Source organism: Phanerochaete carnosa, assembly GCF_000300595.1.
Source record: "Phanerochaete carnosa HHB-10118-sp unplaced genomic scaffold PHACAscaffold_9, whole genome shotgun sequence".
Taxonomy (NCBI): Eukaryota; Fungi; Basidiomycota; class Agaricomycetes; order Polyporales; family Phanerochaetaceae; genus Phanerochaete; species Phanerochaete carnosa.
The window spans coordinates 916,623-941,361 of NW_006767636.1; the positions used below are offsets into that span (position 1 = coordinate 916,623).

General features: G+C 54.7%; 10 protein-coding genes across 10 annotated transcripts; 5 read left to right on the plus strand and 5 right to left on the minus strand.

The window, feature by feature from the left end:
- Positions 1-194: 194 nt before the first annotated feature.
- PHACADRAFT_262086 (uncharacterized protein) lies at positions 195-1,839 on the minus strand. Its single transcript, XM_007399495.1, has 3 exons — positions 1,291-1,839; positions 1,039-1,237; positions 195-976 (listed from the first exon to the last, which is right to left on the minus strand). Exons 1-3 carry the CDS (start codon positions 1,784-1,786, stop codon positions 400-402), a joined length of 1,272 nt encoding a protein of 423 aa, XP_007399557.1. The 5' UTR covers positions 1,787-1,839; the 3' UTR covers positions 195-399.
- Positions 1,840-3,438: 1,599 nt separating this feature from the next.
- On the plus strand, positions 3,439-5,330 carry PHACADRAFT_212382 (uncharacterized protein; the record flags this gene model as incomplete). Its single annotated transcript, XM_007399496.1, has 6 exons — positions 3,439-3,841; positions 3,895-4,316; positions 4,368-4,728; positions 4,783-4,991; positions 5,044-5,096; positions 5,261-5,330. The coding sequence occupies exons 1-6, from the start codon at positions 3,535-3,537 to the stop codon at positions 5,328-5,330; spliced, it is 1,422 nt and encodes a 473-aa protein (XP_007399558.1). The 5' UTR covers positions 3,439-3,534.
- A 2,122-nt stretch (positions 5,331-7,452) lies between these two features.
- PHACADRAFT_165090 (uncharacterized protein) lies at positions 7,453-8,799 on the minus strand (the record flags this gene model as incomplete). Its single annotated transcript, XM_007399497.1, has 3 exons — positions 7,453-8,253; positions 8,307-8,512; positions 8,559-8,799. The coding sequence occupies 3 exons, from the start codon at positions 8,797-8,799 to the stop codon at positions 7,453-7,455; spliced, it is 1,248 nt and encodes a 415-aa protein (XP_007399559.1).
- Positions 8,800-9,862: 1,063 nt separating this feature from the next.
- Positions 9,863-10,127, minus strand: PHACADRAFT_262092 (uncharacterized protein; the record flags this gene model as incomplete). The annotated part of the gene is made up of 1 exon (XM_007399498.1): positions 9,863-10,127. A coding segment is annotated over exon 1 (163 nt), but the record flags the coding sequence as incomplete, so codon positions are not given.
- An 810-nt stretch (positions 10,128-10,937) lies between these two features.
- On the plus strand, positions 10,938-11,687 carry PHACADRAFT_165093 (uncharacterized protein; the record flags this gene model as incomplete). Its single annotated transcript, XM_007399499.1, has 5 exons — positions 10,938-10,983; positions 11,037-11,178; positions 11,229-11,290; positions 11,349-11,495; positions 11,548-11,687. 5 exons carry the CDS (start codon positions 10,938-10,940, stop codon positions 11,685-11,687), a joined length of 537 nt encoding a protein of 178 aa, XP_007399561.1.
- Positions 11,688-12,333: 646 nt separating this feature from the next.
- Positions 12,334-12,702, minus strand: PHACADRAFT_262094 (uncharacterized protein). The gene has a single exon (XM_007399500.1). It carries the CDS (start codon positions 12,692-12,694, stop codon positions 12,452-12,454), a length of 243 nt encoding a protein of 80 aa, XP_007399562.1. The 5' UTR covers positions 12,695-12,702; the 3' UTR covers positions 12,334-12,451.
- Positions 12,703-13,902: 1,200 nt separating this feature from the next.
- On the plus strand, positions 13,903-14,189 carry PHACADRAFT_262095 (uncharacterized protein). Its single transcript, XM_007399501.1, has one exon. The coding sequence runs from the start codon at positions 13,970-13,972 to the stop codon at positions 14,138-14,140; it is 171 nt and encodes a 56-aa protein (XP_007399563.1). The 5' UTR covers positions 13,903-13,969; the 3' UTR covers positions 14,141-14,189.
- Positions 14,190-14,931: 742 nt separating this feature from the next.
- Positions 14,932-16,987, plus strand: PHACADRAFT_262096 (uncharacterized protein). The gene is made up of 6 exons (XM_007399502.1): positions 14,932-15,065; positions 15,115-15,370; positions 15,419-15,989; positions 16,037-16,158; positions 16,214-16,660; positions 16,716-16,987. The coding sequence occupies exons 1-6, from the start codon at positions 14,976-14,978 to the stop codon at positions 16,850-16,852; spliced, it is 1,623 nt and encodes a 540-aa protein (XP_007399564.1). The 5' UTR covers positions 14,932-14,975; the 3' UTR covers positions 16,853-16,987.
- Positions 16,988-17,333: 346 nt separating this feature from the next.
- On the minus strand, positions 17,334-19,420 carry PHACADRAFT_150437 (uncharacterized protein). Its single transcript, XM_007399503.1, has 9 exons — positions 18,850-19,420; positions 18,723-18,793; positions 18,590-18,675; positions 18,437-18,538; positions 18,309-18,387; positions 18,231-18,259; positions 18,171-18,175; positions 17,947-18,111; positions 17,334-17,876 (listed from the first exon to the last, which is right to left on the minus strand). Exons 1-9 carry the CDS (start codon positions 19,256-19,258, stop codon positions 17,575-17,577), a joined length of 1,248 nt encoding a protein of 415 aa, XP_007399565.1. The 5' UTR covers positions 19,259-19,420; the 3' UTR covers positions 17,334-17,574.
- A 239-nt stretch (positions 19,421-19,659) lies between these two features.
- PHACADRAFT_150441 (uncharacterized protein) lies at positions 19,660-24,727 on the plus strand. Its single transcript, XM_007399504.1, has 4 exons — positions 19,660-19,962; positions 20,019-20,437; positions 20,485-21,609; positions 21,661-24,727. Exons 1-4 carry the CDS (start codon positions 19,783-19,785, stop codon positions 24,605-24,607), a joined length of 4,671 nt encoding a protein of 1,556 aa, XP_007399566.1. The 5' UTR covers positions 19,660-19,782; the 3' UTR covers positions 24,608-24,727.
- The last annotated feature ends 12 nt before the right edge of the window (positions 24,728-24,739 follow it).

The window sequence follows — 24,739 nt, forward strand, 5'->3', positions numbered from 1 at the left end:
CTCGCGAGACCAGCACAGCGAGCAGCGTTTTTTGCGGTGTCTTAGCCTAAATATGCTGCAAACCAGATACTCCGACCGCTCGGCTATTGATATTTGAGCAACTTATGTGGAGCATTGAGCATCACCCACCGGACAGGAGTAACAACTCCGCAGGACGACTCAGCAAAGCGACACTTCTGGCGGATAGACATATTGATCATAGCGCCGCATTATATTCAGCTGAATGAAAGAAGTACAGAGATATGTGATATGAAGATTGCAGGTAGGGTATCAATGCATGCTCAGAAAATGATACGAGAGGGTATCTGTCAACCAAATGTCTATAGCGAAGGAGAAGAAGCGATCATAGACCGTAGTCGAAATGTCGAAAGCGTCCGGTAGCACGAGGCCGCAGCTCCACTACGCGTAGAACCGGTCCACTTGCCAGCCATGCAAGCGGTAATCCTCCCAGAGCCCTTCAAACTGCTTCACCTGGCCCCACAGCCGCTTCCTGTTCATCATCGAGTCCGACTGCCAGCAGGCACGCACGAAAGCGAGGCGCTGGAAGTGCGGAGACATGACGAGCGGCTTGATGGGCGGCTCCGCCGCATTGGCAGCACGCGCTTCCACGTCGTTCGACGGCGCCAGAGAAGACGGAGCCGGAGTGGGACGATGTTCTTCCGGCATCCACGTCTGCAGAGCAGCACATGCGCGTTCATGTTCGTCTAGAAGGCCCTCGACGGGCAGGAGCCAACGTAGGCTGCCCTGGGTCATCGCTTCCTTGAGCACCTGATCCAGGAAGGCCGGCGCGGTTATGAGCGCGCGGAGGGAACGGCATGTAGCGGAAAGCGCCAAGAGGGATGGGAGGGGGAGGTCATGCAGAATGAGCAATAGGAGTTCGTTTGGTAGGTTCCCTATCCGCGGCATCGTGGAGCCCCGTGCCAGAGGGTATTCAGCGAATGTGGGAATTTGCATGGCCTTGGGAGATTCTGGCCAGCTAAGAGCGTATGGCAGAACATCAGGAACCCGTCATAACAGGGATATGTGGGAACAACTTACACATCTGGTCGCATGAACATCCATGCACGACAGTCTTGCAGGATGGCGGGGATGAGGTCCGCTCCGCGGAGGCCCGTGTTGATAGCGTGGGCCAGGTGTTTTGAGCCGCGTCGGCAAGCAATGAAATGGCTTTGCCACTGATTCAGGCTGGCCTCGATGCCATCGTAATCGATGTCCGGCAGCAGACCAGTAATCTCATCTATGTTCATTTCTGTCAGCTAATGACTCCACGTAGCAGCAGCAGTCACTTACCTCTTCGCGCTTTGCGAGAGTTGACGATCTCGTACAGCTCCGCGGCAGAAGGGGCCTGCGCGCCTTCAGAGGCGGAAGCCGGGAGAGACTGCCACTCCTCGAGGTATGCGTAACAGCGCTCGCAAAAGAAGACGTTCGGAACGCCGCCCTCGCTCCTCACTGAACATGCAGTGTAAGCGCTCTCCCAAGCTTCCTCGCCATCTTCGTGCGTAGTGAGGATCTCGCCGAAGTCACCGCCATCGCCATCCCGCACTCGCCTCACTTCGGCGTGCCGTCCTTCCGGAACCTTGCCATCACGAAGAGAAGCCTCGCCGTTTTCGTCGAAGCATCCGACAGCAACGTAGTGACCCGTAGAGTATCCGGCGTTGCCCATGCCATCCGGAAGCCATGTTGGTATGTGACCGGGCATGCGGTCCTTGTCGGAAAAGGATGAGAGGAGTGCGTCCTTGACAATGGCGAGTGTCTCTTCGTCAGCAGGGTGGACTTCTGTTGCCATCGCTTTTGCAACATCGTCTACGCCGTACTTTGAGACTAGGTGGCTGGGACCGCAGAAGACTCCGCAGAGAAGGCAAAGCTCTTCCCAGGAGCCCATATTGATGTGAGCAAGGCTCCGTATCTAGATCAAGCCTAAGTCGATGTTACCACGGGGGAGGCATAGAATCGTACCTGTGATAGTACTTGTTTGTTGAAATACATGTGGATGAGATTCAAGGGGAGGATGAAGGTTGTGCTGACCGTATGGGGCCCAAAGGATGGTGGTATATATACGGTTCACTATGCCGGCTGACTGTTTCAGAGCTGAAACCCAGTCCGCGGTGCAATTCTTGGAGGTGATCTGCAGGCGCTCTTCGAGAAACCTAAACTTTCCAGCATCAGTCCGAAAACCCTATACGGTCCTGTCGCCGAGAAGACGAGAAGAGGAAGGACGCATCGCAGAACTATTCCAGGCTGGCCTATGACAGCCGGTAACCGTGCAGTGCCGCTCGATTTTGGCGCTTGCGGACCTGGACGAGAACCGACTGCCACGAGTATTTGCAGCTTGTCCTGCACTCTGTCCATAATTGCTGCTTGTACGGTAAATGCCTCAGTAGCCGTGGTGACATGGCGGCTCTGTCAAACCGATTCCAACTGTTGTCGTCCGCTCGTTCTCTCAGTATCCTCGGCGTTGTCACGAGGACGCATGCTGTTCTGCGTGATTCGCGAGCTCCTGGAGCACAGAGCATCATCGCGTCTACAGCACAGAAGTGACGCACGGTGATTGTTTTGGTGATGCAGCATGTGGGTTCAACTGGGCGGATCCAGTGCGTTGTGGCGGGCACAGCACCACAGTTCTCCCAGTCTTGAGAAGCGCGGCGTCCGACGGGGAGCAACCCAGGCACGGGATGCTCTCCACAGCAGCAAATAGACTCACCGAAGACATAATGAGCGCATAGGCTGGCCGTCGGACGCCTAACGTCCGAACCACCAGGAGACTTGATCCTGGCGGCTGCCGATGACATAAGGGACCTGAGTGATCAATACGGTCTTATGCCATACGTCCGAGGCAGGGTGCATCGTGGGCGTTGGGCCTCAACGTCAACCTTAAAATGACCATGCATCTAGTATATTAGCGAAGTTCACCAGTGCCTCTTGAGCCCAATTGCGAATAAATAATTTATTTGTCTGACTGTCTGAGGCATGAAGGTGTACTCAGTTCTCGATGGGAGTACTACAAAGCATACAGACGCTGCAATCAATATCGCGAAGATAGATGCTCTAACAGCAGGGTCGTACTACTGTTACTTAACGGATAAACTTGTTGCTGGTATGCGTACGCAAGACGGGCTGGCTGCGAGAGCTAACTTACGGACAGTAACGCTTCAGCGCTTCAGCAGCGAGCGCCGAATTGGAGCAAACAGATAAGATAACCACGGGGATGAGATAAGATAGCCGGGCTTCCTCGTCCCCAACGAATCCCCACCCGTATACGCGCCTCGTCCTCGACATACGCGACGCCTGGTGTTGACCCATGCTCAAATTCTGACATACTGCCGAGCAAGATTAGGTCAAATCAAAGACGCGAAATCGTGGAGCAAAAATGCGCGGAAAAAGTGATGAAAGCGACATGAGGGTGGAAACGAGCGCCTAATCTCCCCAACGAAAAGTGAAAAGGATGTCACGTCAGAGGGTTATAAAATACTGACCGCGGCAGGCGACCGCCACGCCCCTTCCTTCTCGTTTCACTCTTCGTGTTTTCTGCCCGCCATGTCTTCTGTCGTTGAGACACGAAAGACATCGCCGCTGCAGAACATGACTCCGCGACAAAAAGACTCAGCGAAGGAGGAAGTCCCTGCGGACATCAACATTCCTGACAACTATGTCGCCTGGACTCTCAAAAACCAAAAGCCTCTGCCTCCGGTCACGCTTGAAAATCTCCTCGCGAACATCCAGTGGCTGAGTCTTGCCGTCCTCACCATCACGCCCTCCATCGCCATCTACGGCCTGTTCACGCATAAGCTGCGGTGGGAGACCCTCGTTTGGAGCGTCGTTTACTACTTCATCACGGGTCTTGGTGAGTCTTTCTCATTCATTTCACGCGTTCCAATAGACTGACTGGCCTCTTAGGCATTACTGCCGGTTACCACCGCCTATGGGCGCACCGGTCGTACAACGCGTCGAAGCCACTCCAGTACTTCCTCGCCATTGCCGGCACTGGTGCCGTCGAAGGTTCCATTAAGTGGTGGTGTCGCGGCCATCGTGCTCATCACCGTTACACCGATACCGACCTCGACCCCTACAACGCTCACAAGGGCTTCTGGTATTCTCACATTGGCTGGATGATTATCAGGCCACGCTACAAGCCCGGCGTTGCCGACGTCAGCGACTTGAGCAAGAGCGAGGTAGTCCGTTGGCAGCACCGCTGGTATGTCTGGCTCATCATCAGCATTGGTCTCCTCTTGCCTACCGCCGTCGCTGGACTCGGTTGGAATGATTGGAAAGGTGGCTTCTTCTACGCTGGTGCTGCCCGCCTTTGCTTTGTGCATCACGTGAGTCACTAGCATTGCAAGTACATTGCGTATGCTGACTCCTACATCTAGTCAACCTTCTGTGTTAACTCGCTTGCGCACTGGCTTGGTGAGGCTCCGTTCGATGACAAGCACACCCCCCGCGATCATTTCATCACTGCACTTGCCACCATTGGCGAGGGTTATCACAATTTCCACCACCAGTTCCCGATGGACTATCGCAACGCCATCAGGTGGTATCAGTACGACCCGACCAAGTGGTTCATCTCGGTCTGCGCAATGTTCGGGCTCGCCAGCCACTTGAAGATCTTCCCGGAAAACGAAGTTAAGAAAGGACAGTTGACTATGCAACTCAAGAAGCTGCGCCAGACCCAGGAAGGACTTGTGTGGGCTCCAAATGTAGAGGAATTGTCGGTCATCAGCTGGGAGAGCTGTACGTCATGCTCTCAAATGTTGCCGTTATGCTGATGCTGATTGCTATGTGTAGTCCAGGAGCAGGCTGCCAAACGTCCTCTCATCGTCATCGCGGGCTTTATCCACGACACTACCGACTTCCTTGACGAACACCCCGGTGGTCGCCATCTACTTGTGAAGTACATCGGCCGTGATGCTACCACCGCGTTCTTCGGCGGCGTTTACGACCACTCAAACGCCGCACATAATGTAAGCGTTGCTTATTCGTCGCCTGCCCCAGTTGTAAGTCCTTTCATCTACGTATCAGCGCACTCGAGTCTGAAATGTGCGTCAGGAACGCGTGCATCATCACATTGGCGCGGAGGCCGCCCGCCGGCCGTGTCATCAGTGTGTGACGCCCTATCCGCCACCCGGTGGCGCACAGACCGCTCACTGTTGTCGACTGGCGCACGCTCGACACGGGGCGCGGTCTCGTGCCTGTACGCCTCATCTACCCGCGCTGGCGTCACGTTGTCAACGTTGTGTGTGGTTCACGCCTCGTTTCCTGACAGCACTGGTCCGAGGGATGCACCCCACCGCAAGAGCATCGAGATCAGGGCCCTCGTATTCGACACGGATTAAAGGGCTCCTCCGGCCCTGCCCCGGCTGAGTCAGCTGAATATCGAGTATACTACAACAGCTGCAGCGTGTAATCGGTCGTCGTCCCGCCATAGGATTGATAGTCTTTTAAGTTGCACTTCTAGCTACTGCCTGGGGAACAGCTTAACACTGGTGACCGAAGCGACAAGAACAAAAAACGCAAGGACTTCCCCTTCGAAACCATTAAGTTCCCTCCCGAACGCGCCCCGCATAAGTCTACAAGACTCTCAGTGACCATGATGATATGTATAAACACAAAGTGTGTTCCGAATAGCGATCGATACGCAAAAGGCGACGGACAAAGCAAGAATAGACAAGGGGAGCTACGCTCAGCCAAGCATGCCCTCGTTATCTGAGATGGCGGTTGAGGAATTATATGGCGAATTGCCGAGCTCGTTGTACCGTGCAATGCGGAGTCGTTGCGCCGGCGGGATACTCTTGTCTTCCAAGCCGTGCTGGATACCACCATGAAGGATACCCACACGCTTCATCGAGAGCAACTGCGCTTTTGCGTCAACATTGTGCGTAGGCGATGGGCCTTCTCGGGTTTGAGCACGTCAGGCTGGAGGTGGAGGGTGCGTTCAAAGATGAGGACCCTCCTCGCGCCGACTTTCCTCTTTAGGAACGCCTCCACTTCTCTGTAGTACGCGACAACCCTTGGTCGTCGAACATTTTCTTCTCGCTCACGTGGCAGACGAGCTGAGAGCTCGAGCTCGAATTTATTGCTATGCCTGCCTGTGGGAGGGTTGTACGTATACGGGTGTTTCGTCAGACGGAAGGCCGGCGGGGGTGTAACAGTTGAGCACCGTTGGACTATCGTGAGGAGCAGGAACTGTTGCTGTGAAGTAGAGAAAAGTCGTTGCGTGGAGCTCTGCGAAGTATCACTCTCGACGAGAGACTTTATACTGCTAATTCTCCTAGAGATTTGTAAGTCGTCAAGACACCGCGCAGCAATGAGACGAGACGATTCTTGGTCACAGTACATTGAAACGTATAGCCTTAATACGCGGCGCAGGTCGGGCCCGGCGAAGCGGTGGCCGACGGGACTTCCTGAGGAGGCGACTTAGACTTGATTATGGCATGGGCAAGTACTGAGGTTGTTGAGAATGCCGGAGAATGAGGCTGGGCCAGCGTATTCATAATGTATCGTTTGTCGAGAAAAGCCATCGTACGTCGCCTTCTGTGAATTTGCTCGAGGAGAACAACATTCAACCAGCCAGCTGCGCACAGTCTGCTCGAAATGACATTCGCAGAGCCACATAATTTTCGCATAGAACCACGCCCCTCTAAATGAGGAAGTTAGCATAAGAGTGTAGAGCGCGTGCACCACAGAGACAGAAATGAGCCATTTGTGATGACCACACGAGATCGCACCCGCCGACGCCTCGGGATATAAGCATGGAGTTATCTCGATAACGTGGTACTTCCGATACCGGGTGGCAGAACAGGTAAATTCTACATTCTACCGGCGAGATCCATGAAGCACACCGTCATGCCTAGATGAGACGCATCAGTCCTGTGTCAACGCTTGTCCTTGACGGCTCTCACCTGAGCTCACACTTCCGAGCACGTCACCTACGCTTGCATCCAGATCCGCTTCATCTCCTGATGCTCCTAAATTGGCTTGCAGCTGCTGATACATCCTGTCCGGCCTTGCGGAGAACCAGAGTCTCGTCCTCGTCATCTGTAGGTTGTGTGATCCTCCGAGTCGTGAGTCAGTCAGGGGACAGAGTTTGATTGCGCGGGCATTGTCAAGGGTAACGTCTGATTTGACGGGTTGTGAGACGCGAATCTGGCTTAAAGCCACGACAACAGCATCCTTGGAATCCTATAGCAAGAATTAGTAAGAAAATCTAGGATAGATACGTTCGATGGGTGAATTTACCAGGACAGTCATAATTCTATCGTGCGCGTACCATGAAATGTAACTGATGGGCTCGTGAAAGTTGAGTCTCTGGACAATCTTGTCAGCTGCCACATCCCCGCAAAGGACACGCGGAAAGTCAGGAAGGAGGTACAAGAGGCCAAACGCCGATCCGGCCACCAAATGCTGTCCATCCGGGCTGAAACGCACTGAAACATCTTTTAAATACGCCTCTCATCTTCACCACAAAGAAACCATACCTGAGACGAAGCAAGGACTCCACTCGGCCCCCGGTCTCCACGCGTCTTCGGGGGTGAGGTTGGTTCCTGACGTATTGGGCAGAGCCACGGTGAAAGTCTCCTGTGAGCCTGCACCGGAAGGAATTGTGAAGACCTTATTCTTCCTATCCAAGACGCTACAGGTCGCGGATTTTGAAGTACCGCGGTCTTCGGACCGAACCAAACGAGGGCCGGACCGTCGGACGTCGAGTGGAGCCCTCCTGTCACTGAAGACTATCACGGAGCCCGCGGCGGGGGCGTCCTCCAATGGCACGACAACGAGCGCCCAGTCGAAAGCCACGCACAGGTGGTCTGTTGACAGATCAATATCGAGCAACACAAAGCTTGCAGGTTCAACTCTAAGCTCTTGCGTGCCGATATTCTGATGGATGATAGTATTCAGATCAAAAGACCGCACGAGAGCACCCTCTTCCAGATTGTATAGTTTGACAGTGTGCATCTCCGACGTGTCCACTACGGCGGCCAGACTTCCCTTGAATCGGTAAGTGAGGAACGGGAGACCAACAGTAGGGCGCAGGAAGCCGTGGAAGACATAGACACCGCGCTTTGCCCAGATTGTCTCGGGAGCGAACGCTGGCGTAGATTGCTGCAGCTGGGATGGCAAAACAGAGAGCGTCGATAATTCTCTGAGGGAGCTTCGGACCTTTTCATGAGGCGCGTAGTTGGCCCTCCGCCATATTTCGACCCCCTGGCGCCTGCCCCAGACAAGCATGAATCTATCAGTTAACTCTACTTTGGTCACCTGTGGATCGCAGGTCACAGGGTAAAGGAGAAAAGAGGTAGAGGGGCACACACCCCTTCGAGGCACCAGAAAAGCGTGCCATCTTCAATGTCGCGTACAGTGAGCGTTAGGGGCTCCGTAGCGGTGATAGCAAGAACAGTTTGGTCCTGCTCGTCGACTTTGAAGTATCGTACATCGTCAGAGCCGTACCACAAGTATCCGCCTTGCGTCACGGTTCCGCGGCCTGACCAATTATGATTGAGAACGACCCATCGTTCGTCTGACACTAGCTACGCAAAATCTCTGGCGGCTACTTCAGGACTCACAGAGGTCTTTCCAAGTTTTGACATCCTTCAACCACACCGGATTCTTTGCTATGAGTTCGCCTAAACCACATCCCTGGGGCACGAAATGAAGCCGGACAGCAAACTGATGATAGATGGCGTCTTCATTGTCGCAGAGAAAGCGTCGAGTATGACAGCACAGACGGTAGAGCTTCGCTATGTCAGGAAGGGTCAAATAGGACAGTATATGGAGCGTAATGTCTAGAGACAAGGATAAGAACATGGTGACGGAAGCCGAGATGTCTTCGGCGCTTCAATAATAGACCGTGCGCCTAGTGAGCTGGGCGTATGATCACGGTTGTGATCCTCCCAGTATCTTGTACAAGGATAAGATGCTCAATCTTACGAGAAGCACATGGAGAAGGTCTGTGGCGCTGAACAATCTTCATCATATCCCACACTTTACTCATAGTCTTAGATCTTCCAAGAGATCGCCGGGACCGACGACTGGCGAGCCGCTCGCCGAGAGAGCGGTGATAAAAGTGAGCTAAATAACGTTCATAGAAAGCTGTCTAACATGGATATTGCTGGAAGGTGCTGTTTCCGCGGCTATGCGGATTTCATCTCGCATAGGACACCCGCCTGAGCTCGTTCGAGGCAAGACGGGAGCCAGGAGGGAAATTGACTGGCGGCTACTGCCTTCAGATATTGATGCAGACGCAGACGTCTAACGGTCAATGGACATTGAGAGCTTTTGCATACGTGTGGGATTTAAAGTTGATACAGAATAGCGGTGCCGGCAGCGCCCGAGCGGCCTGGAAGGAAATCGGTGGCCAGCGACTTGACCATACGTTTCTTGGTGCAGTCACCGTAGAGCATCTACTGAGACGGTCAGGAACAAAACTGTGTGCGCGCGCTGCACCCGCTCTCCATGTTCGTGACCCTTACAAACATCTCGTCTCACTTCAGTCGTATACAGCTGCAGGTGTGTCTATCTTGCGAAGAGCCTCGCTCCCCCTTCCTGCGCCCATGTGGATTAGATTCTCTTCATCATCGTGCTTCGATCTGGATGCGACTGCTCTGATCCTCGTGCTGTCTGCAGAGTACATGAACGAGAACTTCGCACTATCTATCGAAGACCGGGGCGTAAACGTAAATCAGAAGGTCATAGCAGGGGGGGTGGCGCTGACAGCCGACGTCGTGCAACTCCATCAGTACCTGCGCCGGACACACAGACGGGTCGCCTTCAATCATAAAACCGGTGCTCTACAGTAACAAGATGAGTGTCATCTGGTGCGTGAGTTCGTCGCGTGAGTTCGCAGAACATCGCAGACTGACTATATTGTACTCCGCGGCAGTAATCAGCTGGAGAGGGAAGCGCCATTCGCAATAGAGGATACCGGTGCAGTTGTCTCATGTCATGGAGATGAGAGCTTCCTTCTTGAGCTCGACGTCTGGGCAGTAGTCCGCGTAGCAGCTAAAAATAGTGCTAGCGAAGGGTGCTACCGCGGTCGCAGTTGCAAGTATGGCTGCAAGGCCTCTGGTGGTAGCAGCTAGGATGATGGCCAAACGAAGGAGCATTTTAGTAGTTGTGTAGGGTACCTGCTCTCCTTCTAATGCTCCCTGGTACTTATGTGCTCATCTCTGCTATCCAGGTGAAGGTTGGAACGTACCTTGACGTGTCTATATTCGTCAACAGCTGCCACCATAGACGCGCTACGAAGCATACATGAACCGATAACACAGGCTAGTCTGTATGGTCTGTGACCAACCGCCATCGAGTACCTGCAAGTAAGAAGCCGGCCCGGGCCGCGCTCTAATCGGCCATAGTCCTGTGCCACGGACATATCAACTCCGTCGATTAATTACTTGGCTACCCATTGGCCTGTGCGTACGTTTTGTCATAGACTCCGTGGACTTCAAAAGCTGACTTTTTCCGGCGCATAAAGGGCACGATTTGGTTGACAGTTTGTCCGCAGGCGTTTGCCTCCGACTTCAGTTTTGGATCCTTGTTCCGGCCAAGTGCAGGCTGCGAATCCCCGACAGCTATATATGCTGTGCACACAATAAGTATTCAGCTCATGTGCTTCGTCTTTCCCGAGTTGTGGCGTCTTTCACTTGTTCGGATCCGGCGACCACCGCATGTGATATCTTTACGCGATCACAGTCGTGGTTTCTGGGGACGGCCTCGCAGCACTGGTTCATGTTTTGTACGAGTAGTTGCATGCTACGTTAGGCACTTGCTGACCGTTTCTCTTGGCAAACATGCCCTGCGCAGTCGCTTCTTCGTGCATCATGATGAAGGCGGGGAGAACATCGCCTTGGGTTTCATGGTATATACACAGCGGTACAGCGAACGATTCTTTCTGTTGCCATCACCTCCCACTCTCAACCAATCTTTTGTTCATTAATAACATAGTAATGAATTACACATCCGTCTTCCAAGTATTCCGTACCGTCATGTTCAGTAAGCGCAAATGATCTTCGGTGCATTCTGTTATCGCTCACGCCACTACATAGGTATCATCACAGTCGTTGATATTTCTGTTCTGAGCCTAGCAGCACGTATAATCTTGCTGTCCGTCACTAATGACTACGAAGACTTTGCCTATGCTGGACTTGCAATAGTGATATCGTCACTAACATTCACGATCCCTGTGATGTCAGCATACCATCATCTTGCGTGTTTCCGTGATGCTCATTTTGACGTAGAATATTTGTACAAGCTATTCGACCACAGGCGTTCACAATCGTTACGGAGCTGTCATGGCTGGGCAAGTCTTATCGTAACTCTCGAAACCCCTCTAGTCGACATTGACGCGTTAATCTCAGGTTTTCTCTCTCTCGCATGGGTTGCCTCAGCGGGATTCTCTGTTGGCTCTGCCGTGTGCAATTTGCATGATTCACAAGCATGGTTTAAGGAGATCTGTGTGGAGACTGGGGTACTGTCCGGCCTGTCATTTGCTCTCGTGCTTACTCGTATGTCTTCCGTTTATATCTTCCTGACAGGTCATGCTGAGCACCATCCCAGTGTTGAGTTATATCGCCGCCCTCCTGGCAGTGAACATTGTGTCTCAAATGCACTGTTCACCTGTGTGGAAGTCGAGCGTCGCCACTGCAAAGTTTAAGCTATCTGCTTCTGCTCTATACCCCGAAGATAACAGGTGTTGAAGAAATGCAAAGAATGTTCTCTATCTAATGAAGATCAGGGAGTGTTCGATGTGGTAAGCAGACAGACGTGCAGAAAGTGTTGAGGAGGCGAGCCGCCACAGCAGTGTTATGAAGATTATTAACGTTTTCTATGTGACGATAGCATTCGGTACCATGGCTCTCAGAGAACACTCATGTAAACGCACCTTGCATCGACGGGAAGCATTTGGTTAGTTGCTCGGTAGTGCCGGAATCATATGGGAACATTGATGACTGAGAAGTGACTCTGTGGCGAGAGTTAGATTTGAGGATATGCTCGTTTAGACAGGTCAGGGATATTGTGAGGCTGACGATGAACCGGTCAGAGAATCCGCACAAATAGAGGTAGGGCTCTCGAGCAAAGACCCCAGACTGACATCGAAGCCGCTGCATTCAGCCCTGAGAGGTTTTGTAGGCTCTGGAAGGGGACATGTTGTGGCGCAGGGAATGTTTAGTGTCGGCTTAGGCTTGGGAATTGGCAGGCTTCGGGGGCGAATAGAGCATTTCCGAAGCTGGGGTCCCCAGGCTCGAGAATGTCCCCCGCTGAGGCACTATAAGTCGACATGCTACGAAACAATGTCGAGTCAGCTCTGTCTATGAGAGAGAGAGTAACGATGAGCACGCGCATACCTGACTGCAATGTTTAAGCCTTGGAACACAGCCAACATCTATGCACGAGGATAACCTAGTCCCGTGATAACACACCGCGAGGTTCGAACGATGCTTGACGGGCGACCAAGAGCCTGTCAGACAAACTTAAGTAGGCCATGTGTTAGCGAGTCGATCAATGGCCTGCAAAGAACATGATATGAGCATACAGAGGTGGAAAAGTTGATGCGGAGCAAGTCACAGGTCGCATGGAAGATACAGTCAGCGCAGAGGATTGCACTGCAAGTAGCGATGGCAATGCGCGAGCAAACGGCGTCAAACCGCGGAGGCATTCGTGTGTGGCCTAAGCTACCCACAGCGGCAAACGCCTTGCGAGACATGTTTTGTATGGAGGCCAACGTACAGTACGTCTCCTCTGCGTTTCCATGTAGCCCCGAGCAGCGCTCCCGAGTCCCCGCCTATGCGTCGCGCTAGCCACTGGTCCAACTCCCATCACTGATGGCCTCTTTTCACAATAAACACGCCTTTGTGCCCCGTTTCGATGGCACTCGTCTTCGTCTATAAAACGGTTCTTGTCTTTGTTTTACATCATTATCATCATGTCCATGACCCACCGGCGTTCGCAAACAGCGCCACCAGCCCTGTCGTCTCCTTCAGATGAGCAGTGTAGGGGATGTGCAAGCTCACTTCCCGCTGACAGACAGCTACGTGGCTATTGTTCAACGCGATGCGCTCGATACAACAAGCCGCTGCCACGGGTTGCCACTGCCTATTTGGCCGAAGAGCACCCTTTGCTCTTCCAACGAGACGAACAGGCCCCCGATAAGACCATGGCAGAAATCCCTAGAGACGAATCATCGCAAGATGTCAAACGACGAAGGCGCCAAGCCCACAGTGGTTGGGCAGTGGTCAGGCGGGCGGTCTTGACGGACAAAGCACTGAGAGCCTTGCGCGGACGAGGCCACTATTTCCCACCCGGCTACGATCCAGTGGCGGACGCAAAAGACGATATCCAGCAGCATGTTGTAACAGAGGGCCTAACGCCTGACAGTTCGCCTTCCAGGCGACAGTCCGGGAGAGAATCTTCCAAGAGCAGGCTCACCGGTCCTCAATTTATGGCAGCCCCAGATGCCCCTCCTGTCCCATTCTTGCTTCCTCAAACCTTTGGCTCCCGTTCACCGGCGAACCACTCTGAACCTGATATGGCTACGGCCATGGTGAGCTTGACCCTGGGTACGTCCACAAGATCAAAGGAAACGCGTACACTTCCCTCAGCAAACTTTCGCACCCATGCCCACACGGACGAGTCGCCTAGACGAGAACGCATCGAAACGTACTCCAGCAGAATCTCGCAGGTAGCTAGACCCAACGCACGGCGTGCCTCGTCGCTGTCCGCCGCACCACCGAGCGCACAGGAGGCCACGCAGTATTCCGACGTCAGGCCGTTCACCCTTGGAGAAGACTCGCCTGTCCTGGTCCCTGGCCGCTGCACCATCGACTCCATGCTGATTGAGAAGATCCTCGCTGGCCCATCGCGCGAAACCATCGCTCGCTACAACAACGAGGTCGTCCGGAACTCGACGACCTCTCCCGTCTCCTCTGCTCTCGAAAGTTCTTCGCACATCTTCACTGCTCCGAAAAATCGGGCATCCAAGATGAAGTCTCGCACCCCGACTCGGCTTGGTGTTGAGTTCCGCGCTTCCAGATGGGAAGGCAGTGCTCCGCGGGACGTGTGGCAAAGCGTTCGGGCCCTTCGAGAGGAGAGCAGGGACGAACCGGACTGTCGAGATAAGTTATTGAATCGCGCAACATGCATGGGTGACTAGTTATATCCGTCCAAGATACAGCTGCCAGGCCTTCTTGAGCCAATCATTCGTGTTTTTATCCCTCTCTCGAGGGTCTTCCCTATCGTCATTCAGCCACAAGTCAGATCCGTAAATATAAACCATGCGCTTATCAGTCCCTAAAAATGGCCGTTCTTGCAGTGCAGCATGTTTGGCGATGTGACTCACTTTACACTGGCATGTTCCAGACAGTTCATTAGGGCCCTCCTCGGCGTTCAGCAGCCATAAATCATCAAGCTGGAGTTGGCTGAATTACTCTGCCCAACGGACGCGCAGATACAGGCTCGTGAACCGGCTTCTTGAGTCGCGGAAGGAGTAAACCCAGGGTGCGTCGAAGCACTGGCGTCGGCTGTCCGTCCCGGCTTCCGAGGCTCTACCCTGCCTACCAAATAGCCTAGCAAATTAAAGGTCTCCGTAGGGCCAATGAAGTTGGGGTGTATTCTTCGAGCCAGCGAAGAGAAAGAAGACCGCGTTTTCGATTGAACATACTTTGTGATCAGTGTGTAAGAGAGCAAGACCCAGTGCTGACGTGTACAGCATACTCTACGGCCTTTCGGCCATAAGTTGAGCATCGCTATCAAGTTAGTGGCACGCGGATGTTCAGAAGGGACGCGAGCTGATATGCGCGCCCGGCAGTACCGCGGAAGCGACGCACACGCCTAATCAGAGACCGCCTCGTGCCTCTGCGGGAACGATGGCTAGACGACGGCGAGTATGAAAGCCAGCGCACGCCCAGCCTGCCCCTCTTCTCTTTCCTCTCTCTCGCCCTCGAGGCCGCCGTGCTCCCTGCGCGTGCTACGCTTTCCACCCTCCCACCATGTCAGTCCCAGTCCCGGAATCAGTTCTCGCCCAGATCCTTTCCCAGCTTGAGAAACTTCAAGTCCAGACACAGACTTTACAAGCCAACGTAATGTGGACGTGTCTCGTGACTCTACCGCGCACTGACTCTTGTCTAGGTAGATAACCTCGTCCAGCACCAGCACGTTCACCACTTGGCCAGTCCGTCCACGTCACCTGTTAAGGCAGCGGTGTCTCTGCCTCGATCTCAGGCAGAAACCCCTCCTTCGCAAACACCGACGTCATCTCATGGAGGCCAGCAGTCGCTCCTGGCTGCGCTGTCTGCAACTACGACCAAGGCGAATGGCGAGGAGAAGAAGCTGACGGACAAGGAGAGGGAGAAGCTCCTGTACCCATCCCGGATCTTACTGACGAGTATGTAGTCCGCCACTCCTTTGCATACAGCTCCTGACGGGCCTGTAGCCTATCCTGACCAGCATGGCATCAAGCCGTATAACCTCGTCTGGGGTGCACCCGACCCCGCAACCCGTGGACCCGTCATCTGCTCTCGCCTGCCCTCGACGATCAAGCAGCGCAACGCCATCGGCGCCCACTCCGGCTCGTACTCCATCTACCGTGCCCTCGCCATCGCCATGGACACTCTCAACCCGAATCACAAGCCCGACTTTTCTAACACCGAGCCTGCTGTCTCGATCCCGCCCCAGCCGAGCTGGTCTGGCACATCCAAGATCGTCTCGTTTGACCCGTGGGGACACGTCGTGCCCCAGGTGTTCAAGAAGGAGCTCGAGGAGCTGGGCCTCGACATACGCCCCAGCATCGCCGTCACGCGTGCGCACATGAAGCTCAGCGAGATCGACGAGACTGCGCGCAAGGGCGACCTGAAGGTCGACGGCAAGGTCCTGCTCAAGAGCTATCCGCTGCACAACGAAGATGGTAGCGAGAGCACCGCCGATTCTGGGGTCGAGATCAGCATTCACAAGGCAGCCGTCGAGCCCGTCTGGTATCTTCCTGGCATCGCCGAACGCTTTGGCATGTGAGTGCCGATCCAATGTGACCGTGATCTTTACTGACTCGTTGCAGTTCTGAGGGTCTTCTGCGCCGGGCTCTCTTCGAAGACACTGGAGGAATGTACCCCGAACTCATCACTCGCCCAGACATCAAGGTTTTCCTCCCACCGATCGGTAACCTCACCGCCTACATCTGTATGTGGTTCTCGTGGCACCCTGAGCTCAGGAGCGCGCTGACATGAACGTTCAGTTGGAAACCCTGCGTTCCTCTCGGACGAGTCCAAGGAGCTGACGCTGCGCGTGCACGACGAGTGTAACGGCTCCGACGTCTTCGGTTCGGACATCTGCACCTGCAAGCCGTACCTCATATACGCCATCGAGGAGTGCATCCGTTGCGCGCAGCGGGGCGGCGTCGGCCTCGTCGTCTACTTCCGCAAGGAGGGCCGCGCGCTTGGTGAGGTCACCAAGTACCTTGTCTACAACCTCCGCAAGCGCGGCGGCGACTCCGCCGACAAGTACTTCAAGTCGACCGAGATGATCGCCGGCGTAAAGGACATGCGCTTCCAGGCGCTCATGCCCGACGTCCTCCACTGGTTCGGCATCAAGAAGATCGACAACATGGTCTCGATGAGCGACATGAAGTACAACGCCATCGTCGGCTCGGGCATCCCCATCCTCAAGCGTTACGATATCCCTGGTGAGTGCCATGAGATCTTGCAGCGACCGCCCAGCTCACGCTGTTCCCCCCGCAGATCACCTGCTGCCGCCCGACTCACGCGTCGAAATCGACGCCAAGATCGCAGCGGGCTACTTCACGAGCGGCAAGCAGCTCACCGAGGCTGATCTCGTCAAGACTGTCGGTCGCGCATGGGAGGAGACTGAGCACTAGAGCTGCATTTACTATCGCGCGTGCACCGGGATGGATTGGATTAAACTGTAGGATTCTGTGTTGACTCAAAGTGTACTAATGTAAATAGTATCGGAATGCTGGATGTTTTGTGACCTTCGTGTCATTTGTTACCTGTCGCGGTGCCTTTGTCCTACAGTCGGTTGTGCGATAGCAAGTTTCAGATTCGAAGGAGACAGTGGCGTATACGGCAGCCGCATGTAACAACATGCTTTATCTTCAGCTCGCTTGTCCCGCTTCCCCAACACGCCTGTCATAAAGCCGGTCTTCGACTCAACCTGAAGACGTTAAAGTACCACGACATGTACTCGACCAAAGCATACATGGCCATACGCCGCGGCGACTATCGTCCAGAGCTGGACGAGCTCAAAATCATGCCTTGTCCCTTCAGCATTGTCGAGCGGTTAGAGGCATTCTATGCCTCGAATTGTGAATTACGATAAGGGCTCATCCGACTGTCAATGCGCATGTAAAACACGGCATTCCAATCTATGCATTGAGAATACAATTGTTGAATACCGACCGTCGAGCCGTACATTGCTGGCGAGATGTCTACAAGAAAATCGCAGCGTACACCGTGCAAACTGTCTCACAAAATGACAGGCTGACTAGACGCACTAGCAATCTGTTTATGATCGAAAAATACTGAGTCGATGGACCAATGCTGGCGCACAAGAGAAGAGAACACACATATCACAAGTTCGTTAGCTCCAAGGGCCTGCTTGCTCGTCTTCGAACTGCACAGCCTTTTGCTTTCCTTTGCCGTCGAGCATCTCCATCATTCGACGGAGCATTTCGCCTTGACCTTCCACAACTGCTCTGAGCTCGGCGATCTGTGACGAGAGCTCCGCCCTATCCCGCTCAGATTGCCTGCGGTTCATTACTCCTAGAGGCATCATAGCTTCCGCAGCCAGCGAGTCTAGACGCACGTCCCAGGTTGAGCGGGCAGCGTTAGAATTGCGCGCCAGCGGAGAAGTTAGCGGCGTTGTGAAGTGGCTACGCTCATCTTCTTCCGCGTCTTCGGGGGTCTACGGTGAGGTGATTTACAAATAGCATTTGAAATGAGGGGCATATACTTACCTCTTTTTCCTTCATCAAGTCCCAGACAGCGCTGAACTCTCGGCCAAGCACGAAAGTGGGCAGCGCAATTAAGAGAAGACCGAATACGAGGAGTGGGACCGTAATCAATCTGCCGAGGAATGATCGAGGAGTGATCTCGCCATATCCAACAGTGGTAATCGCTAATGCCATGTTGTTGTCGGTCAGTATAATGCACGCCGGCAAGAGTGCTGAAGCTTACTGACTGACTATAACAAACCTGACGCGGCATGTTGAGGATAGCAGTATTGAAGATCAAGATATGACATACCATGCAGCAGCAGGGATAGACTAGCCTACTGTCAGTGTGGAGGTGTTCGAAGGGCGATTGCGGACTCACTGCAAATTGACTGGGGTCCCCATCTGAATTGATAAAGATGCCCAACGTGTCATCCCAAGTACCGCGTTCAGCAAAATACCTATGCTGTGATTAACAAGGTGGAAGAGGGGGCAAGTATTGTAACTCACAATAAGGTACTGAATACGACGAGTACCATGACCACGAAGAATGCGAGAGCGAGCAGAGCATGCTCGGATCTTCGGAAGGATAGATACATTACTTCTATGGTTCTTCGGGATGGAGTTAGAGTTGGCATTTTTTATGCGAACTGTTGCACCCACAGCAATATGGTATTATTATACCGGAATGGTCTGAATACACGTAACAGTCGGAAAGTTCTGAGGATGGTGAACCTGAAGAGCGTTGACTAGATGAATCAGGCAAGATTGACAATTGAGGTCTGCAGGTACACACAGTATCTTGTCTAAGAGCTATCTCAAGGTAGTACGGAAGTATACCGAGCAAGTCTATAATGCCGAAGAAAGCTGCTCAAGTTCGCACGTGAATAGAACGGCGTAAGTGAGAAGCAAAGCATACGCACAAATTGCCCATTTGGCACAACTAGACCACGTATTCGAGTGGGCTATCATACGAGCAATGTATTCCACCGTGAAGAGGACCACGAGAGTGGTCTCTAGGCCAAACCAGATGTTGCCAGAGATTGCATGGGACGAAGGAATGGTCTCGAGGACAGTGACAGCGGCCGACACGACAATTAAGGAAGTGGCTGCAAAGTGAACCACAAAGGCCGACGGCGAAGAAGTTGGATGCTCGAGGAGTAGGTACAGTTCGCGTTTCCAGCGAGGGTGGATGTCCTTTGCCCCTTCCGCTACTTCCTCGAGGGAAATGACATGGGGAACCGCTTGATCAACGCGTGGTGAAGATGCGCGGCTGCCTGAGAATCTCTGTGGAGATGATCCTCTATGAACCAAAGGTATTGAGTTGGACATAGGTCACAGATTGCAAGGTCTAGCGAAGGGCATGTGAGAGTCGTCGTGAAGCGTTTCCGAGTTATTTTGTAGCAAGTGGCGATAAGCCAAAACAGGACCACAAATATTCGAGGCGGAAATTGCTGCCGCCCAACATTGTCCCGCATTGACTTCTGGGTAGTCGTAAATCTCCTCTCTTGACGGTGTGACTGCGGGCACAGCCAACTCCATTAGCTCTCTTTCAGCCTGCCGTTACAATACGCTCTTATCCAGGCTTCGTACTGCGGTGAAGCTTCGGCGACCTGCGCTCCGCTCTTTGTGGCCTATTCATCTGATGTTGCATAATTCCTAGACCCGTCTTTCGCAGGGTTCTGGCGGCTCACTAGTCACATAAAACCCCCGGCACCGTGCCTTTCTGACCCGCATCTTTCCCCCTTTGCCCAACACTCCAGCCCACGAGATCTGGACATTCTACGTGAGCTGACCCTCGTATACCTATCCTGGCGCGAACTGTGATTGATGCGGCTTGCTCGCGCGCAAGCGAGATGACAACCAAAGAAGAAGTCGACCTGCCCTCACCAGGCATCGTTACCCGAGGCTACCAGCAGGAGTTACTGGACGAGAGCCTGCGCAGGAACATCGTCATCGCACTCGACACTGGATCAGGGAAGACCCACATCGCAATGCTCAGGATGAAGCACGAAGTGGAGCACACCTCAAACAAAGTATTGCTCTGCCCTCGCGCCGTAGCTCTCTGTCGTTGCTGAGTACACCCGCATAGGTTTCATGGTTTCTGGCGCCGACTGTGGCCCTCATCGAGCAACAGCGCGACGTCATTGCTGCAGCCATTCCCGTTTCCGTTGGCCTGATCTCAGGCGCATCTGCTCCAGACCAGTGGAAGGATGCCGATCTCTGGTTGAACATCCTCTCTCAACATCGAATCGTCGTCTCCACCCCACAAATCCTCCTAGACGCCTTGCGTCACGGCTACATCAACCTCGGCAAGCACATCTCTTTGCTCGTCTTTGATGAAGCGCATCACGCGATGTCGAAGCATCCTTACAACGAGATCATGAGAGGATTCTATCATCCGTTGCCGCCAAGGCACGGTTGCGATATTCAGGCAATCGTACGTCCTGCTATCCTCGGCCTCACGGCAAGTCCCATCTATAGTGCAAGCGACATTGCAAAGTCCTTTCGGTAAGTATCCTTCCTGTCGCCACGATCAGTTTCTTATTCTCTTCCAGCGAGATCGAAAGTAACCTAGACAGTGTCATCCGTTCGTCTCGATTCAATCGTGAAGAGCTGGCGACATTTGTCCACAGGCCAGAGTTCCGTTACATCCTGTACAACCAAAGCACATTCACGGGCGCTTTATCTTCCAGGTATCTCAACACGCTATATGCTGTCGTCGACAGCTTGGATATCGAGAGCGATCCCTACGTGATTGCACTGCGCTCTCAGTTGGCCAAGCTGCCATCTGGGAAGCAGCGCAACCGCGTGGATCAGAAGTTGTCGAAAGCACTCGACAAGCGGGATACCTTTACTCACAAAGGTCTTCGTGACTTCCTCCGCACCGCCACGGACATCTACGCTGAACTCGGTTCTTGGCCCGCTGATTGGTACATCACCAGCATCATCCAGGCTACCAACGACGAGATCGACCTACACACCGGCGTTTTAGGCTCCTGGCAAGATCACGAGAAGCACTACCTGCTCAACATCCTCTCCCGGGTTCCTGTAGAAACCCTTTCTTATGACCCAGAACATATTCGTGCCGGCATCACGCCCAAGGTCCACGAGCTGCTGAAGTGCTTGCGGAGCGAAGAAAGGCGGTCTAGAGCAGAAGATGAGCCTTTCAGCGGTATCATTTTCGTCACTCGCCGCGACGCTGTTCTCGCCTTGGCGAGGGTTATCTCCAGCCTTCCTGAAATGACAGCCGATTTCCAAATTGGTTGTCTTCTGGGCACGTCGGCTAGCTTCAAGCGCCACGCGTTCTTGGACATCTCGCGCTCGCTCCTCAAAGAGACTGCGACGCAGGTTTTGAAGGACTTCAGGACGGGCGACAAGAACCTTGTCGTATCTACCGCGGTTGCGGAGGAAGGCATCGATATTCAGGCCTGTGGCACCGTTATCCGCTTCGACCCGCCGGACAACATGGTCTCCTGGGCGCAAAGCAGAGGCAGAGCGCGACGGCGCAGGAGCACCTTCCTTGTCATGCTTGGCAGCGATTCTGCTTCCGAAAAGATTGCACTATGGCAGGAAATGGAAAAGACCATGATTAAGTTGTACACTGATACTACCCGCGGCAACGACCCTCCTCCCGAGACTGAGCTCGAGGAAGACTTAGAATTCGTAGTACCACACACTGGGTACGTTCATTCCCTGGTGCATTGACGGCGACTTGTCTTACGCTTTTACAGGGCGAAGTTGACTCTAGAGTCCTCCATCAGCCACCTGTACCACTTCTGCGCCATCCTTCCACATTCGTCTCACACGGTTCAAGGGCCCATCTTTGAACTTGATCCCCCGGAATACGACGAGGGCTGGCATTCTTTGGACCCGCGGTATGCACCGGCTCCTTACGGCGGACCCTGGGGCGCAACATGCACGCTGCCGCGTCAGGTCCCCAAGGAGGTCAAGACCGAGGACGGGGAGACGATCAAGCTCCGTAAGTTTTCGACTTCCAGGGTGTATCCAACGAAGCAGTCCGCGCGGAACCACGCAGCATTCTTTGCGTACCACCAGCTGTACCTTGCCGGGCTCCTCAACGACCACCTGCTCCCGCTCACGAGTGCGATCGACAAAGACGAGGACGGCGCGGTCAAGCTGTTGCTGCAGGACATCGAGAAGCGCGCCGGGCTTACGAAGACGTCGATCCAGTACGACCCCTGGCAGGCGACGGAAGGCGCGCAGACGTGGTGGTACAACGAAGTGGGGATCGAAGGACTCCCGCGGCTCTTCATGCTCACGCGCCAGCGCCTCGAGGCTCTGTCGGCGGACGAGTTGCCAGTGTTGTACATCCCAGGCCGAGATCCCCCAGCCACGCGCGTCGAGATCTTCTCGGTGCCCGAGGAGATGGAGGACGAAGGTGCCGTCATCGCTGCGCAGGCGTACACGCAGCGCATGTTCTCATCGACCTACGATAAGCACATGGACCCTGACAGGATGGACTTTCCCTACCTCTTTCTGCCCATGGACGAGGCTCCAGACGAGGCAGAGTGGAGGGTCCGCCGCGAGTGGATGCAGAAGCGGCTGTCTGTCGGGAAGTGCACGCGATGGGAGGGCCCCCTGCGCACCAATGCGGACGCGCTGGGTCAGCGATTTACGTATCCGGACAACCTCGCCTCTGTGCGCTCGAACCGAAAGTTCGAGAAGCCCTTGCAGTTTAAACACTGGCATCATGGCCCAATCTCCGCTGAGGAAGAAGAAGAGTTCGAGGAACGCTACTGCGAGGCACCGTCCTACCCGCTGATCGTCGCAGAGGCACCTCCACGCAGGAGGAACTTCCTCGAACCTCTCGACTCTGCTGACGCAGGCCTGTCAGATGGAAAACCCGTATTACTCCATCCCAAATACACCACAGTCGACTTGGTCTGCGCCGATGACATACAGTTCGCGCTGCTGCTGCCGTCGCTGCTCCGGTTCGCCTCCATCTCGGCCACCGTGCACGCGGTGCGCATCACCCTCTTCGCTTCGTCCCCGCGCCTGGCCTCGATCCCCTTCACGCTGCTCCGGCCGGCGCTGACCGCGCCCGTCGCGACCGATCTGGTCAGCTACCAGCGGCTGGAGACGCTCGGCGACACCGTGCTGAAGTACATCGTGAGCGTCCTCCTGCACGCCCAATACCCCCTCTGGCACGAAGGGTACCTTGCGCGACGCAAGGACCATGCCGTCAACAACAACAGGCTTGCGAAGGAGGCCCTCCGGCTCGGTCTCCAGACGTGGATCATCCGGGACCGGTTCGCGGCCAAGAAGTGGCGCCCGCGGTATATCGGGGATGCTGCGTCGGCACCGGCGAGCCCAGTGGCGGAGAATAAGAACGAGGGCGCTGCTGCGGATATCGGCAAGGGGGACGACCCTGCAGGGGACGACAACGTTGAGGCCGAGGACGTTGGCAATGCCAAGAAGGCTGGCGAGGGGAACGATAAGGAAAACGGCAAGGAGGTCGCCCAGGGCGAAACGACCAATGGGAACAAGGCCGCTGATGCAGACAAGAAGAAGAAGAAGAAAAAGAAGGCGAAGACGCAGGAGCTGTCGACCAAGATGTTGGCGGACGTCGTCGAGTCGCTGATTGGTGCGGCGTACGAACACGGCGGGTTCGACTTGGCCACCGAATGCATGCAGCTCTTCCACCTCGGCATCGACACGTGGGAGACTGTGCCAGCCTGCGTCGAGAAGTCGCTCGGCCATATCGAGGAGCTAGGCGAGCTCCCTCCGGCACTGGAGCTCGTCGAACGCATGGTCGGCTACAAGTTCTCGAAGCGCGTCCTGCTCGTGGAGGCCCTGACGCACGCGAGCTACACCGGCGTCATCGAGACGCAGTCCTACGAGCGGCTCGAGTTCATCGGCGACGCTGTGCTCGACATGATCGTCACCGACTTCCTCTACCACGTCCCGGGCAAGAACTACACGCCGGGGCACATGCACCTCCGCAAGGAGGCGCTCGTGAACTCGCACCTGCTCGCGTTCGCGTGCATGAACACGCACGTCGACGTCGACGCGTCGATGCCTGCGTGGAACGCGCAGGACGGGATCGTGCTCGACACGGCGACGCAGCGGATCCCGCTCTGCCGCTGCCTGCTGCACTCGAGCCCGCGGGTGCTGGACGACCTGAACCTGACGTACGCGCGCTGGGAGAAGCACGGCGCAGGCATCCGGCGGGCGCTCGAGCACGACGTCATCTACCCGTGGGCGGCGCTGACGAGCCTGCAGGCGCCCAAGTTCGTGAGCGACATGTTCGAGAGCGTCCTCGGCGCGATCTTCCTCGACTCGCACGGCGACCTGGGCACCGTCAGGGCGGTCCTGGCGAAGCTCGGGATCGTACACATCATGGAGCGCATCGTCGCCGACGAGGTCGACGTGTTGCACCCCGTGTCCAGGCTTGGGATCTGGGCGGCCAAGAACGAGCGGAAGTGGGAGATCAAGAGCGAGAAGATCGACGGGGACATCAGCTGCTACGTGAAGATCGACGGTGTCGAAGAGTTCAGGGCGACGGAGCCGTTTCGAGGCAGGACGTCGCAGAATGAGGTCCGCTTCGCTGCGGCGGAGGGTGCGATTCGGAAGCTGCACGTTATCGAGCAGGAGACCGCGGAAGATGTGGACGAGGTTGTCATCGAGGAGGAATGGTTTTCGTTAGGATGGGAGTGAGGCCGAGGTCGCTGCTCATGCAGACATTTTTCTTTTTCTTTTTTCTTTTCTTTTTTGGTTATTTACACTGTTTCCGCGAACATAGAGACTTTGCTGATCTGATGTTTGACGCCAACGCCACGTGGTTATCAG